Genomic DNA, 17,165 nt, shown 5'->3' with positions numbered 1-17,165 from the left:
TTTTGCTTTGAGTGCAGTATTCGATGAATTTATGGAAAATGAGTAGGTCGTAGATCGAGGTGGTGGATTTTGGTTGCTCCTATCCAAAACCCTAACAACCGCCGCCGAGAAAGCTTCTCATTGTGAGATCGCCTATGGTCGGTGATCGGCAGGATCCGCCGGTTAATAGCCCTTGTTGGGGGCGCCGAGAGTTACAGTCAGTAAATCTGAGATCGGCAGTCTCGGTGGGGTCGGCGAAGATGGTTGTTGTGAGGTATTGGAGAGCGGCAAGATGGTTCTCATGGGCAAGAGAGTAGAGACGTGAATGCCAATTCTGTTTGCCCGAGCTCGGCGGAGGTCGGCACCGTTTCTGAGCGGAGGTCGGCACCGTTTCTGAGCGGAGGTCGACACCATTTCCACCGTTAACTTGCGAGCCTTGCTTCAATTCAGTAGTTGATGGTTCTGGTGAGATCGATCTGGACGAGATCGGCGTTGATTGTTTTAGGGGAATCAGAGGCGAGCTCGGCGGTAAAGTGGTTGATGGTTACGAGCTCGGCGGATCGCGGGAGAGAGGTCGAGATGGGTTGAGCGGCAATGAGCTCGACAGATCGCAGGAGAGAGTTTGAGATGGGTTGAACGGCAATGAGCTCGGCGCGGTTGCTCGGCAATCTCCTGGACCGAGCTCGGCGCGGTCGCTCCACCTTAGTTGTGAGTCCGTTCTAGTGGATTTTGGAGGTTGGCGTGACGGAGAAATTGAGATCGACCCAACATGTGTGATGTCAGGTCGGTAGATGGAGATTGGTAAGTGGATATCGACGATATGAGCAAAAGAGGTGGTCGGCGATATGAGCGAGAGAGGAGGTCAGCGAGTTGAGGTCAGCGAGATTGAGATTGAGGTCGGCGAGTGAGATTGAGGTCGCCACCGAGAGTGAGATTGAGGTCGGTGACGAGAGTGAGATTGTGGTCGGCGAGAGTGAGATCGTCATCGTCGAGGTTGAGATTGAGGTCGCCACCGAGAGTGAGATTGAGCTCGACGCCAAGAGTGAGATTGAGGACGGCGAGAGTGAGATTGTCATCGTCGAGGTTGAGGTTGAGATCGGCGAGTGAGATTGAGGTCGCCACCGAGAGTGAGATTGTGCTCGGTGCCGAGAGTGAGATTGAGGTCGGCGCCGAGAGTGAGATTGAGCTCGGACTAAAGTGAGATCATTGTCGTCAAGGTTGAGATCGTCGTCGTCGAAATTGAAATTGGCGAGTGAGATTGAGGTCATCACCGAGGGTGAGACTGAGGTCGGCGAGAGTGAGATCGTCGTCGTCGAACGGGGTCGAGAGGTGAAGAGAGGTCGGCGGACAAGGATTGATGAGTGCTGCGGTTGGTTCTCGCGAGATCGGGGGGACGTTGCGCGATGCCCGGGAAGTCGGAAAATCCTCATTCCAGGTCGACGCTTGTCCTACCATTGGGGCGTGCTCCGAGGTCAACTCCTAAGATAGATTTTCATGATGTGCGCTCGCATTCCACGTCCTTTCATGGGAGCGGCAAGAAGATGTTTGATCGTCAATTTGAGGTCGACACTTGGAATAGTGCGGGAGAAGGTTTTGAAGTCAGCACCAAGCTGGAGGTAGGCACAAAGCTGGAGGTAGGCACAAAGCTGGAGGTCGGCACCAAACTTGAGGTAGGCGCCAAGCTGGAGGTTGACACCAAAGTTGAGGTAGGCACCTAGATAGAAGTTGGCATCAAGCTTGAGGTATGCGTCAAGCTAGAGGTCGACACCAAGATTGAGGTAGGCACCAAGCTGTAGGTTGGCGCCAAGGTGGAGGTCGGCACCAAGCTGTAGGTAGCTGCCAAGAGACTCGAGTGTTAGAGCGTCGAGTGTGAGAGCGTCGAGCGTGAGAGCATCGAGCGTGAGAGTGTCAAACGTGAGAGCGTCGAGTGTGAGAGCGTCGATTGTGAGGGCGACGAGCAAGAGAATGGCAAGCACGAGAGAGTTAGCGTGAGAGCGTTTGACTGTGAGGGCGTCGAGAATGAGGGCGACAAGCGCGAGAGAGTCGAGCGTGAGAGCGTTGACTGTGAGGGCTGCGAGCATGAGAGTGGCAAGCGTGAGTGAGTCGTGCGTGAGAGTGGCAAGCGCGAGTGAGTCGACTATGAGGGCGTCGAGCATGAGTGCGACATGCATGTGAGCGTATGTTTTATATGCAGCAAGGCTTTGTGCTTTACCGGAGTAAAGTGGTAGGCGAGACGGACTCGCCATACCTTTAGGTGCGGCTTTTGTGTCCGGCTTTTCCTGTCGGTGTTTGGGGTTGGCAAGAACTTGCAAGCCTGAGCTTGGCTTATTAGTTCAGGCGCCCTCAAGCTAGTGCGAGACTTGCTCCATTTTTTTCTTGGTTTCGAGATGTATTTTACAGGGCGAGACGTCTCTCGGCTTACCCTGTTACGTGTTTTGAATACCAAGTTTTTGGTTGGTAGTTGAGATGTGCTCGTCATACCTTTTAGGTGCGTCCCTGGTGTCCGGCTTACCCTGTGGGTGCCCCGAGGTCAGCAAGAGTGTGCAAGTAAGAACTTGGCTTATTCAAACTTGACTGACTGCTAGCTGAATGCGAGACTGGGCTTGGCTTTTTTTGTGCGGATTATTTAACCGATGCATCCATGTGGAACACGTTTTAAATCGTACACCTGGCCAGGGCGAAAATGTAGAAGCTGGACACTCGTTAAGACGGACTCGTTCGAGAGAGCTTGTTTGTGATTAAATGTACTCTTGCGAGTGTAATTTTTATTTTTATGTTTTGTTATAGCTGTGTCTTGTAAAAGGCTGCCTACGTACCCTTGAAAAGGGATCAAACCATTCGTAGTTCAATTTGCGAAGAAAGAGCTCGGTATGACGAGCGTTCTTTTTTTTTTTTTTTTTTGGCCCAAGGCGTCTTGTTATTTTTCGATTTGGCTGAGTTCCACGACCGGTTATCTTGATGGATGATTTGACCTTACGTCTTTCTCTTTTTCTACCTCGATGTACTTGTTAGCCCGGTGTAGTGCATCGTTGAGAGTCAGAGGCTCGTATATGATAATATCGTCTCTAAATCGAGACCCATATGCGAGAGCATTTCAGAGAGCGGAGATCGCAGTATCATCTGCAATGGCAAGCTTTGAAACAATTTTCTTGAATCGTTGCATAAACTCTCTGAGCGATTCGTCGTCTTCTTGGTACATCGTCCAGAGATCAGCGCTAGATGCCCCCTTTATCATAAAGGTCGAGTGATGTTGCAGGAAAGCAGCAGTGAGCTTGTAGTAGCTATCTATCGAATTGGCTTCAAGACGAGAAAACCAACTTAGTGCGTCAAGGGCTAAGTTTTCCACAAACATCTGACAGCTTCCGGCATCGTATACTTTAGGACTAAAGTGTGCTCGGTTGATTGCAACACTCATAGATGTTAAGAAAGGTTTTGGGCAGTTAGCCCGTTGTACGAGATGAACTTGAACTTGTTGATGTAACAAACGCGAACGCTAGAGATTCTTGTCGTGAAGGGTGAGCGTTGAGCCTCTTCGAGCACCTTCTCCAAGTTAGGGGCAGTGCTTGTTGCTCGATTTTTCTTGGCTGAGATGTCTTTTACGATCACTTCGAGTCGCTGAATTTTTAAATCCTTATGATCTTCCAGGCCATCTCGCGGATGGTGGTTCGACAATGTTGGAGTCGGTTGGCTCCTACTACGCTTGCTACGACGGTGCGTCTAGTCTTGATCGGCGGGCACCCCATCCCTGGTGTGGTCGTCATCTATGATGGACGACGGTCGGCGTCTGTGAATCTCTGAGCGTTCCTCGACTAGCGGTGACAAGGGTGGTAGTGTGTCGAGGTCGGCGGGGTAGCTTGTGTGTCGACGATCGTTCCTTCTTTCCTGGAGTCTGTTAATTTGGTCTTGCAATGCTTTTTGTGTTGCAACGAGTGCGTCGAGGTGCTCAGTTGTCAAGGATAGTCTGCATCATATCGTCGAAGTTGTTCGTCTGTCCAGCAAGCAAGGGAGCTGGGAGCGCGGCACCATCAGTGACAGCTGGAGCCATGGTTTGACGATGCTCGTCATGTGCGGTAGCAAGAGGTGGGATTGGCGCGTCGAGTACGGTATGCATCAGTTCGTCGAATCCGCTCCTTTGTGATTGGGCAAAGTATTTGTAATGGCGGCATTGTTGACGACGGTCTAGTCCGTGGCAGGCCCGTGCTTGGCATGCATGGCAGCGAGAGGTTCCGAGGACGCGTCGGGCGCTGGTAGAGAGGTTGTGTTGTTCGGCGCAGTGCCTTCGACTGTGGTTGTCGTGGAAGGTGGAGGTGGGAGAGTGCATGTTCTTATGCGTCCCCATCATTGTTCTGAAGGTGATGGTTGTTCGTAAATGGTGTTGAATTCTTCGCTGGAATTTCCTGAGTTCGCCATGTCTTGATCTGGAGTCTTCGTGGAAACGGCAACCGTCAGTCTTTATTCGTCAAAAAGAAGCGCTCTACTCTTGCCCCACGGTGGGCGCCAATTGTTTGTACTAGAGATTGCACAACACTAAGTAAACAAGATTTTGCGGAGAAAAGTTGAGCTAGGTCTTTTATTAACGAGATAATTCGAGGTCGTCACTAACAAAGAGCCAAAATTAAGTTCGTCAGTTCACAGGAGAACTAACAAACAGAATAATGACGAGCTCGAGAGAGCTCAGAAGTGGAAATGGATTACACATAAAACAATAACAGATATCGATGCAAAATATTGCTCTCCGGGTAAAGTCTGGAAGTCCGGATCCTTTTCCCAATAAATGTCCTCTCCTTTTATAGCGGATTGTTGACCTAGGGTTCCCATCGCGAAATGTCGAGGTTACCCTCGACGGAGTGTTAATGACTGTCTCCAAATTTTGTCGAACCGAAATCACATTTAATCTGTGTTGTTGGGCCGAGTGGTATATTGGGCACAGCCCATATCCAACAATCATATGAAAAGATTATTAGTTCAGGCTGCGGAGATTGAAAACATATCTCCTTACACGGATTAAGCGCAGGCTCATCACTGTGAGCTATATATAAAAGCAATCAGAAGGGATTATATATATGTACGTGGGAATATAGTAATATGTAAGCGAGATAAGGTTGTCTGACGAAAGACCAGCGACTACATGTCCTGCAAATGTATGAGCAGGAACATGAAATATCTAGAATAACAAGAAAAGACTCATAATACTTGATCTAATTAAAAAACATAACATGTAAACTCATTTTAATTTGTATCTAGTTGAAAAAAAAAATATAATAATAATAATCTGTGAATGAACTTATGGTAAATAAACTAATTGACTTCTATATTTTGACTATATATCTTTTGAATTAAATTATCATTTAGTAGAAATGAAAATAAGTCAATGTTTTATTGCATCAAATTAAATTCTGTCAACGCAGATTAGATAGTTTACCAAAAAAAGAACATGCTCCAACGGGTATAAAATGGAGGCATATAGACCTAGTAATCTCAGAACAAAAAAACCAACACCTCTGTAGCAAATCAGAATCTCTCAAGGCGCTCTTTATCTTGGTAATGAATCTCTCTAACCACTCTTTACCTCATGTTTGTATCTTGTTAACATGTAATCAGAATCTCTCTTTACCTCATGTTTGTATCTTGTTAACATGTAATCATAATCTATCTAGCCACTTTTTATCGTGTTACACTTATTAGCAAATCAGAATTAGGTAATCCAAATTAGCATATCAGAATCTCTCTCTGGTTTTAATCTTGAGGTTAGTTCTAGATTGAGCCATGATGTAAATATTTCAAGACATATTTGGATGTGTACTTTGTATAGATTTGGTTACCGTTTAAAGCTTTGTTTTTACAATTCCTGTGTCCCATGGGATCACGGAATGACACATCATTTCACAAGATAATTTTAACCAATCAAATTACAATTTGCTTAAGTTTTTGTATTTATTTTCCCGCGGTTTCCAATGGTATTACCGGTCAAAGCCTTTATTTTCTTTTTTAATATGATATGTATATTGTTTTCGAAAGAACTTATGTTTTTTTTTACTAGATTTATTATTATTGATTGCAAATTATGAAAACTATTACATATGATTCTACCATGAACAATTCCTTCCGACCCTATTAGATTCACTAAATACACTTCCTTCTCTATATGCTCACCTACAATTGTATGTAGAATCACGACGAACAGTCAACCACTGGCCAAGGAAGTTTCCACTAAAAAGAACTTATTATTTTATTATTCTGTTGTCTTTATTTATCTATGCATATAGTAAAGAGTTATGACGCCCGGAGCCGCATGGGAACCTGTACACCACCGAGTATTTCTGGACTTGTGCGTCCGGCAAAAGATATCGGGGAATCCACCTCGAATGCAGCAAAATATTGGAAGTTTTTCAAGAAACGACGGGAACCAGGTTCACCGTAGACGAACTTATCAATCATTGGGATACAATGGTCAAGCAGTGGAAGATATGGTGTAGACTTGTTCAAAGTAGAGATATGAAATGGGATCCCCTGACAAACACGTTTGGTGCTAGTGATCAAGAATGGGCCAACTATTTACAGGTAAAAACAAAGTTTTTTTTTTGTGTGTGTTTATATTCACAACTAAATGTAATTAAACTTGATTGGATTTGTCACAGGTGAATCCTGAGGCTGAGCAGTATCGGTGTAATCCCCCATTGTTCCTCAAGAAACTAGATGTTATCTTTGAAGGTACTAACTTAGATGGTGAAGGTAACAGCAACAGGAGCCAAGGATGCGAGCATCTTGATAAAGTAAATGATGCCGGAGTAGAAGCTATCCTAACCGCTTCTAATATCTTGAATCGTCGTCGTCGTCGTCGCACTAAGTGGACATCATCCGCACATGCGATTTTTGTCAACTTGTGTTACCAAGAGTGTTTAAAAGGAAGAAGACCAGTAAAATATGCTTATCCAAAGGAAACTTGGAACATGATGCAGGAGACGATCAATCGGAGCGCTTTAGGAGTAGGTTACACAGTTGTCCAGATCAAGAGGCATTGGGACGTTACCAGAAGAACTTCGAAGCAATGGTGTGAAACTATTGACTCTCCTATTATGAAGTGGGATGCCAATACACGTACGTTTGGTGCAACGCACGAGGACTGGAATACCTACTTGAAGGTAAAATAAAACGTTACTTTAGATTTTTTATTTATTTATATATATATCAATTGGTAACTAAATTTGCATGCAGCTTGGGAATATCAATATATATTGGTTATTTTTTCTTCTTTTCTTGTCGACTTATAGGGAACTAAAAATGATATAGCTAAAGCGTTCAGACGGAAGAATATTCCTCACGCTGATAAACTGGCAACCATCTTCAAAGGAGATGTTGAACCGAGGAAAGTCAAATCAGCTCGGAGAGTGATCGAGCATCAGTCAGAATCATCACAGATACATCAAGAACCAGTTCAATCATCAACAGTAGTCATCTACACAAACGAGCCAGTCATCACAGGACGTGAAGATAGAGCTGAGGGTGATGATGACAATGATGAGCCTACTGAACTGCTGTCTAGGTCAGACTCAGAGGATGAGGATGTTGAATCTGTGAATCCGGGAAGTAAGAGTTTTAATACCGAGCCGATGGAGGAGAAGAGTCCGGTGACTGCATCGGCCAAGAAGAAGGAGTATACCATGGAAGAGTGCATGGAGTGTTTGGATGCAATGGAAGAGGTTGAGAAAGGCAGTGATCTGTACATGTCGGCGTTAAATTTGTTTCTGACGGAAGAGTACAGACAGATCTTCTTGCTGTTGGGCAATCCAAGTTTGAGAATGTCTTGGCTGCTTGGACGTTAAATTGGTGGCTAAGATCCTCCTATTTTCCCAAATTAACTTCTGATTATGCATATGCTTATCTACCTTTATTTATCTTTTTCTTTTTCAGAAAACTTGTTTATTTCATGTTTTGTCGTTTTCGTTTCAAGTTTGTTTCATTCATGTAATGCAAAGCAAATCAGTTTTCTTTCTTTCTTTTCTTAACTATTTTATGCAAAACTCTCTATTATATATGTTTATGTGTGTAAAATTACTTAATATATTGGAGAGTAACCTAGATAGAACTCAACAGTGTGCGGTTTATTAACTTATGACTTTAAGAGAGATCAATGGCTATAGTACATCTTGTTCTAAGAGCATGACCAAAGCTCTGTTCAACCACCATATTAACGTCACGTCACCATGCTCACCGTGGCAGCATATTATTAAATGTGTTAGTAATTCTGTGTTATTTCTAAATAAACCCTTCATCGTTTTAAATGTCTCAGTCACGGACCTAAATTTAATTTATATCAATTTGTTTTTTTTTAAATTCCAATTTCAACTCGTAGAAAACCTCAAATATAGAGCTCGTGAATCACTTCGCAAAATCGATTCCGTTACATATGAATTTCTGATTAGATTATTTGTTTGGAAACTGAGTCTCCTTCTCAATCAATGAACTGCTATTTCGATAATTGGGGTTTGTACGAAAATGTCGATTTTAAGATTTTGTATGCTCAGCAGCAGCAGCTCCAGGAACACGACGAATATAGTCGTCGTGAAGATCTTGTGGCAGACCATTACAAATGTGGGTAACTGTAATTTTTGATGCTTGTCTTGCAAGTCTTTTACAGAACTGCTATTTGTTTATTTCATTTGCAGTTTCTTTGTGTTATCTACAAAACTTATTAGTTTGACACTGTCATTATCAACTAATCATGACTAACTCATTCTTTGGTTATTAAACAAATAGCCCACTTGAAGATGACAAAAGACCACTAGAAGTCGTCCTTGTATACGAACCACAAGGGAGCTCTTGGAATATCCCAACTTGCCCTTTTGACTTGAGATTTGTTTTATAGTTACTTGATTTCAAAAGATAGTGCTTCACCATCAGCCAACATGGCTATAGTATAATATTTTAGTATTAAAGTATATTGGAGCAAGAAGTACAAGCTAGCTTTGCAAAGGTTGCTTTGTATTGATTGTTCTATGAGAAACGGATGATCAAGAGCTTTTGTCACTAATGGCGTATTGCAACCTTCTTCCTCTGATTTCATTCGCAACCTTCTTCTCTGTTTTTGTTCTTCTTGTTGTTCGTGCTCAAGACCAATCAGGTACACAAAGTGATCTTGCAATTGTATATTAATATATATGTGGCTGTGTGTTTTACGGCTTTTTTAATCACTATGTGTGTGTGTGTGTTTATGTTACAGCTTTTGTCAGTATAGATTGCGGTATACCTGAGGATTCAAGCTATAACGATGAAACAACAGATATCAAGTATGTTTCAGATGCTGCATTTGTCGAGTCCGGGACAATTCATAGCATAGATTCTAAGTTTCAGTCGACTTCTCTTGAAAAGCAGTTCCAAAACGTTAGGAGCTTTCCCGAAGGAACAAGAAACTGTTACGATGTCCAGCCTCCGCGGGGAAAAGGCTTCAAGTACTTGATCAGGACTCGTTTCATGTACGGTAACTACGATGATCTAGGGAAAGCACCCGAGTTCGATCTTTATCTAGGAGTCAATCTCTGGGATTCTGTCATAATAGATAATGCAACTATGATTGTTACCAAAGAGATCATCCACACTCTTCAGTCAGACCATGTTCATGTGTGTCTTGTTGATAAAGAAAAAGGAACTCCATTCTTGTCTGTGTTAGAACTCAGGCTCTTGAAGAGCGACACTTATGTAACTCCTTATGATTCTCTTATGCTTTATCGAAGATGGGATCTTGGCGCACTCGGAGATCTTCCTATCAGGTTATAATGATGACTCTTGTTACATTCATTTCAAATAATATACCATCTCTTGTTTTGCTTGCTTGTGTTAAAGATTATGTTTTCTCAGGTACAAAGATGATGTGTATGACCGTATATGGATGCCTCTAAGGTTCTCAAATCATAGAGTTTTCAGTACAAACCTCACTATAGATTCGAATATTAACAACGGATTCCAGCCTGCTCGTGCCGTCATGAACTCTGCTACAACAAATGTGAACGCAAGCATAGACATCATTCTCATATGGGAACCGCCTGTCCCAGAATGGAAGTTCTATGCGTACATGCATTTTTCTGAAGTTCAAGAGATCCCAAGCAACGAGACCAGAGAATTTTCGCTGTTCTATAATGAAAAAACTAAACTGTATGATAACTTTAGTCCTCGCTTCTTGTATACAGACACACTTTACACTGAGAATCCTGTCACCGGACCTAGACACGAGTTTCTTTTCCAAAGAACTGCTAAATCTACTCACCCACCCATCATTAACGCCATTGAGACGTATCGTATCAACGAGTTTCTTCAGTCACCTACTGATCAACAAGATGGTATTTAAGGTTTCATTTTTACAAACAGAATCCTTTAGGAGTTTGAACTTATCCATGTTTTTTTTAAATTCTAGTTGATGCAATTATGATAATCAAGTCCAAGTATGGAGTGAAGAAGAGCTGGCTTGGAGACCCTTGTGCTCCAGTAAGCTACCCTTGGAAGGGTATTAACTGCAGCTATGTCGTTAATGAGTCTCCGAGAATCATTTCTCTGTAAGCTTCTCTTCAAATGCTTGTATATTTTAATGCTCTCGCTGTCCTGTTCTTACCAGAGTTGTTTGATCTTTAGGAACTTATTCTCAAGTGGCTTGACTGGAGAGATTGATCCAGCATTCTCCAACCTTACATTGTTACATATGCTGTCTGTATTCTAGATTTTATCTGAATCTTCAGTACACAGAGCTGCGGAATTCTTGACTAATGCAACCAAAATTTTCATTACAGGGACTTATCAAACAACAGTTTAACAGGAAAAATACCTGATTTCCTCGGTAATCTACATAATTTGACAGAGTTGTAAGTCTTACGAATTAAAATTGTAGATTACATAGGAAATGAGATCTATAACTTGAAGAATATATATTGATTTCACATACATGTCTGCAGAAACTTGGAAGGAAACAAGTTATCAGGTGCTATTCCGGTTAAACTACTGGAGAGATCAAACAATAAATTACTTACCCTGAGGTAGGTTCAGATTTTTGCAGATGCTCTCTATCTGTTTGAACCAATTCTATAAGTTTAGGCCCTATTGAGTTCGGTTTTTCATAATGTCTTTTGCATTTTGATCGTAAGACTTGGTGGGAATTCAGACCTCTGCGTATCTGCCTCATGTCAAATTCAAAATGGGAAGACAATAAAGAGTGTATACATCATTTCATTAGCAGCATCTGTCGTGGGAGTGCTTGGACTTGTGATAGCTATAGCTTTGTTCTTGCTGTACAAGAAGAGACATCGAAGTGGTAAAAAGCATCAAGAAACTATTCCTAAAACTTCATCTTCTAATAAGTCTATTTTGTAAGAAAACTTATCATGGGATTATTACAGATGGTTCTGGTGGTGTTAGGACTGGGCCATTAGACACAACAAAGCGATACTACAAATACTCAGAAGTTGTGAGAGTTACAAACAACTTTGAGAGAGTTCTTGGCCAAGGAGGTTTTGGAAAAGTATACCATGGTGTCTTAAATGACGACCAAGTCGCTGTCAAGATTCTGTCTGAATCATCGGCTCAAGGTTACAAAGAGTTCAGAGCAGAGGTCAGTTTCGTACATACTTTTTAAAGGTTTAGTGTTTATAAAATGAGTTCTGGAGTAATTGGAATTATGCATCCACTTGTTTATCATTAGGTCGAACTTCTCCTGAGAGTTCATCACAAGAACCTAACCGCTCTTATAGGATACTGCCACGAAGGCAAGAAGATGGCACTAATCTATGAGTTTATGGCTAATGGAACCTTGGGAGATTACTTGTCAGGTCAGTCTCTCTTCTACTTAGTTTTAATCACTAGTCTTTTGCTGTTGTACGTAGCTAGAGGAAACTAAATTTACCTTTTTGGTTTCTTTCTTAATCAAGGGAAAAAATCTTATGTCTTGAGCTGGGAGGAGAGGTTACAAATATCTCTAGACGCAGCACAAGGTTTGCATCAAAAACACATACTAGACTAAACAAATGAGAACGTAATTAAAATCAAGTGAAGTTATTCATAATGTTTGTCTAAAAATCAGGGCTTGAGTATCTTCACAATGGCTGCAAGCCTCCCATTGTGCAAAGAGATGTGAAGCCAGCTAACATTCTAATCAACGAGAAGATCCAGGCCAAGATTGCTGACTTTGGGCTATCTAGAAGTGTTGCACTGGATGGTAATAACCAGGATACAACTGCTGTTGCTGGAACTATTGGTTATCTTGATCCCGAGTAAGTAAAAAGCTTCTTCCATGCATTGTCTTTTAATATTAGTCGTTATGGTTTCTGAGGCATTACTTTACATAATGAAGGTACCATTCGACACAGAAATTAAGCGAGAAGAGTGATGTTTACAGCTTCGGGGTGGTTCTTTTAGAGGTTGTCACTGGCCAACCAGTGATTGCACGTTCAAAAACAACAGCAGAGAACGTACATATAACTGACCGGGTGGAGTTGCTGCTGTCGACAGGAGATATCAGAGGCATTATGGATCCAAAGCTAGGAGAGAGGTTTGATGCTGGTTCAGCATGGAAGATCACTGAAGTAGCAATGGCTTGTGCATCTTCTAGTTCCAAGAATAGACCAACTATGAGTCAAGTAGTGGCTGAGCTGAAGGAGAGTGTAAGCAGAGCAAGAGCAGGTGATGGTTCCGCTGCTAGTAGTGTTACAGAGCCGGCTATGATGAGTTTTGATTCGGGAATGTTTCCTCGAGCAAGGTAAATGATTGTTGAATTTGAATTTATCTGTTTTAACTTATTTCCAGAAACTTGGAAGTTCTGTGTGGTGTGGCGTGTAATGATGAAGAAGAAGAACAAAGTTGTGACTTGTATTTGCCGTGTAAGATAATTTAAGACCTTACAAGAAGTTAAATGTTTCAAGGCATATTTTTTCATTTTCTCTGTTTAATCTTCATGAGCAGAAAAGTTACATGGGATATAGATTCAAAAGAAGAAGAAAAAAGGTATATTTGTGTGAAAGTATTTTTGGCAATGGAATATAACGAGCCATGTCTTTCAAGATTCAATAATAATCAAGGATAACATAACAACCAGACGTAAGAAATCTCCAACCAGACCTGATCTAGATTTTACAAAGACTTATAGTCAAGTAACATATAAGTCAAGAAGATCAACTGTTATTAGTACCAACGGTTCAGCATTCTCATGCTCTTCATCACCTTGAAATAAGCTTTTATAGAAACATTCTAAGCCAGATAAACAAAGACTAGTAGTCAAGTGACTTTGCAGAACCTAACAAGTTAAAAGGTATTTTTAACTGATTGGTATCTTTACCACAAACAAAGAACGAAAAGAACAACAAAGCTTTTAAATGAAACTAAAGTTTACGGACAGGGACCATCAGTCACGATTCCAGGCTCATGGTGAAGCACGGAGCACCTTTGCATAAATTATATACTAAATATGCTGTAACTTGTAATTAAGACCTCTGTAACATTTAATTAAACTAGTAATAATGTTAAAAAAGATTAGATAGGCAAATTCTTAATCATTGGCAAACAAAGTCTCAAGATAACATAAGACATGTGAAGCTAGCTAGTAACATTTAAAGTGGCATCACATCACAGAAGCCAAGCTCGAACCCCATTCTTAAGAAGAGAAACAAGCTTGAATTTTCATGAGAAGTTTTCTTCTGTACTCGAATCCAAGTTGAGGTGAGACTCTTTATCCTTTTTTCAAAGGATGATACAGCTGAAGAAATTAAATGAATCGGGGACTCTAAGCACAACATTTGACCGTTCAACCTTCCCCCAAATTTGTAGTCCAGAAAAGCCAATGCGCTTCTCCAACCTTATCACCACACAGCGAACATAGTAGGGAAAAGTAATCAATTTTTGGTAGCGAAAAGTACTCCTTCCTGTGCAGGGAAAACAGCGCTTGTTCCTCTCCACTGGAACGTACCGGAACCGTGGCGGTGGGCGGTAGTCCCATAGAATTATGAGTTTCCCACCATAGTTAGCTAACCGAATGGTAGGATAGCCAAAACGATGATCTTGCAAACCCTTAACCATGGACCATTTTCTACGCTGTGAGTCATACCAACCGACCTTACCGTCATGATGTACACTAATCTTTATATCTTCTATAACGCAACAAGGTCCAAACTTATATTCTCCACTTAAACCCAACTTTAAAAGCTCCTTCCATCTCCCATCTTTTGAATCATATACATACTTTTATGCTCACTTTTAACATATAATTTTCGTCTACGAATCCCAACTTTACGAGCGTAATCATTAGTAGGGCTAGGCACAGGCTTCCAAGTCTGAGTACTTAGGTCAAAAACCTCAGCCCAAGTCATGGAGGATGATGTCTCAACTGTTCCTCCGATGACATATATCTTGCCGTCCATAAAAGCAGAGTTGGCGCGTTTCCTTGCCACCGTCATGTTAGGAGCATCACGCCACGTATGAGTACGACAGTCAAACACGTGAACGGCCGAGGACGGCTGGTTGTTGATGATTCCGCCCATTTGGTAGATTTCGTAACCAACGGCTACAGTAGTAGACATGGATGGAGCAGAAGAAGAGGGTGTTATCGGTGATAAGCTTCCCACATCCTTAATATTGCCATCAGTAACTAGGTTCTGATCAAGAAGGAACAAGCGATCAGAAGGGTGTGAGTGTTGGCATAGGCTCTGTTTTCTACATAATATACTCGCGTGGACACGTGATTTAAATCTGCTGTGGGCAGGACGAGTTTGACTTGTTTGACGACAGCTGTACCTAAAACCACATCCAAATGTATATTATGTAGAAAACTTAAAAGTATGTTAGAACTTAATCCAATTAGCCAATTATCTAAAAAGGTTAATGTAATAATGATTTCCACCATGTCAAGGTGACGCTCCATGCCTGAAGTTTCACAAATTAACAAGCTTAAATCAAATTAATTAAGTTGACATAAAACACGGATATAATTTTATGTATTAGATTAACAACTAATATACACTAATTAATTCAATCAACATAATAACAAGTTAACATGGATTTTGATAGAGAGAAAAAGCTTAAATAACAGACAAAACAAGATTTTCTAGAGAACTTATAATTAGATTCAGGAACAGTTCTTACTTAGAACGTCGATATTTGATGAAGACGCAATAGGGATATCTACATGTTTTTGCAACTCCTCTTCTTGCAAAGCTTGAACAAAAGCTCTTAGAAAATAGTATTATTGGTCTTGGGAAATTATATAAACCTCTTTAGTAGACATCTTGTAGGTCATCATCATCAAACCTTGTCGTCATGGAACCACCAACTTGTCTCTTTAGGAGATCTCCCGTTCTTGCAGTTCTTCACGTATCGATCATTATCATCCGGGCTGAGAGATAGATATAGACAATTAGACAACATAGATAAGAAATGTGTCAAATGGGTCAAAATGTTCAGTTTGTCAGAATACAAAGTGTGAAGAGTTCAAAATGTGTAAACCTTTTCGGGTGAACTCGATAGCATAGAGAGAATGCTGATGCAGACTGAACTCACTGTCATTGCGGGAGACCAGAAGTCATAGAGAATATCTGCAAAACGGAACTAAAGACAATGTTTCATTTACAGCATATTGTAACATATTGTTTATGATCTACTCTCAAGCTCTTTTTGGTTTGGGAAAACAGCAAACATAAGATGAAAACAAATACTATAATGTGCAAGGAATACTGTTTCTGCTAATTCAAAGAAGAAAAAAGACTGTACAACTTAATCAACCAAAAGAAAAGTTCAATGTCACAAGCAATTCAAAGGCAAAGATTCTGATATTGCTAATAATCCAGTATATGGTGTTTTATAACACATTCAAACCCTATTTTTTGACTAATCAGACAAAAAAACAATGCAAACTGTTTTGACTGACATGTTCATCATAATGTAAGACTAATCAGCCAAAAAACTATGCTCTAGGAAAATCACACACAGCAGAAGAGGCATACACAGCTTGAGTTAGTAATTCAGATGAGACCAAAAAAAACAAGAGATGCAGAGAGTAAAGAAACAATTGAGTAACATTACCTAAACAAATATGTCCAAGAGAAGAGTATGCAGTGACAACGATCAGTCAAAGCCCTCATTGAGCCATTATAGGATCCTTCTCCACACACCTAACCTAAACCAAAAAAAAGAAGAAAAAAACAACAATTAAATCACATGTAATTAGGAAAAACAGAGAGTAAAAAGAAGAGTTAAGAGCAAGAACAAAAACTTAGCACAATGAAGAATCCAAGCGTGTCCTTGTCTCCTTGAGACATCACCCTCATCCATAAAAGCATCAACCATAACCTGAAATAACAGAGCAACTAAGTAAATCACATCTAATTAGGAAAAATAGATAGTAAATAAAAGAAGATCCAAGATGAAGAACAAAACCCTTGAGTGTAGCTCTCCTCCACCCATCAATTTCACTAGCTCATCATATGCAATCTCTGAAACACAGCCATCAGAAGCCACACCTGAGTATTATTGAAACCAAGACGATAGACTGAAACAAAACTATAACGAGCAAAAAAAAAATTTGGGGAATGATAAAGGAAGAGGCTTCAAACTAAACCGAGTTTTCCCAATTGATTCAATCACCTCCCGTTTCCGTTCGATTGCGAGACGGCTCTTTTGCGATTGCAAAATCGGAGAGAGAAGGTGAAGAAAAAAAAACTATCGAGCTTCCAACCGATACGCGACACGTTCACAGTCTCTTATACATTATCCGTATATAAGTAAAAAGAGAAGTACAAAAGTGTTTCTAGGTCGGGTCAGCTTTGCAAAAATAACCCGAAATTAAAGAGTTGGATTCGGGTGAAAATTACCCGCTGCATTATAAATGGGTTATCAGGTTTTCTAAAAAATAAATTAAAAATGTAATAAATTTCCTCAGAAATAAATCATAATAATTAAGATAATATATATTTTCCTACAATTTAGGAAACTAACAAATATACATAATTAATGTATATCAAATTGTATAACATAAATAAGAAAACTATATCTTCCAACATAAAATTCTTCTACCAGAAACATTTCTAAAAAAAAATCAAACTGAATAACAAGATAATTGATTGCACAAATCAGTAAGATCTCAATCTTTTATATATGTAAACTACTTTAATTTTGATTATATATTAGTATATACTTCCGGAAATAAAATCCATTTTCATATA

General features: G+C 40.7%; 1 protein-coding gene, 1 long non-coding RNA gene and 1 pseudogene across 8 annotated transcripts; 2 read left to right on the top strand and 1 right to left on the bottom strand.

Moving 5' to 3' along the window:
- Positions 6,255-7,802, top strand: LOC104710676 (annotated as a pseudogene).
- On the top strand, positions 8,898-12,858 carry LOC104701193 (putative leucine-rich repeat receptor-like protein kinase At2g19210). Its single transcript, XM_010416845.2, has 13 exons — positions 8,898-9,100; positions 9,200-9,746; positions 9,835-10,313; positions 10,388-10,526; positions 10,603-10,674; positions 10,758-10,829; positions 10,920-11,000; positions 11,109-11,275; positions 11,361-11,572; positions 11,663-11,789; positions 11,889-11,951; positions 12,041-12,230; positions 12,311-12,858. Exons 1-13 carry the CDS (start codon positions 9,010-9,012, stop codon positions 12,717-12,719), a joined length of 2,649 nt encoding a protein of 882 aa, XP_010415147.1. The 5' UTR covers positions 8,898-9,009; the 3' UTR covers positions 12,720-12,858.
- On the bottom strand, positions 13,471-16,695 carry LOC104701175. Of its 7 annotated transcripts, none has more exons than XR_753771.2 (6): positions 16,588-16,695; positions 16,381-16,463; positions 16,027-16,293; positions 15,451-15,539; positions 15,091-15,340; positions 13,471-14,742 (listed from the first exon to the last, which is right to left on the bottom strand). It is a non-coding gene; the product is annotated as an uncharacterized LOC104701175 (long non-coding RNA). The 7 variants fall into 7 exon arrangements; XR_753772.2 differs by having other exon boundaries at positions 16,562-16,694; XR_753773.2 differs by having other exon boundaries at positions 16,027-16,120; positions 16,211-16,293; positions 16,381-16,693.

This window comes from Camelina sativa, chromosome 1 (genome assembly GCF_000633955.1).
Source record: "Camelina sativa cultivar DH55 chromosome 1, Cs, whole genome shotgun sequence".
In the NCBI taxonomy this organism is placed as follows: Eukaryota; Viridiplantae; Streptophyta; class Magnoliopsida; order Brassicales; family Brassicaceae; genus Camelina; species Camelina sativa.
The sequence above is the reverse complement of the archived record's forward strand: the minus strand, read 5'-3'. Positions and strand labels throughout refer to the sequence as shown.

What these genes read in the sequence shown, in the direction of transcription:
- LOC104701193 (XM_010416845.2), top strand. Translation starts at nt 9,010, where the DNA reads ATGGCGTATTGCAACCTTCTTCCTCTGATTTCATTCGCAACCTTCTTC. An exon ending in CTTACATTGTTACATATGCT is followed by an intron (nt 10,675 to 10,757) that starts GTCTGTATTCTA and finishes TTTTCATTACAG; the next exon opens with GGACTTATCAAACAACAGTT. An exon ending in ATCTCTAGACGCAGCACAAG is followed by an intron (nt 11,952 to 12,040) that starts GTTTGCATCAAA and finishes TCTAAAAATCAG; the next exon opens with GGCTTGAGTATCTTCACAAT.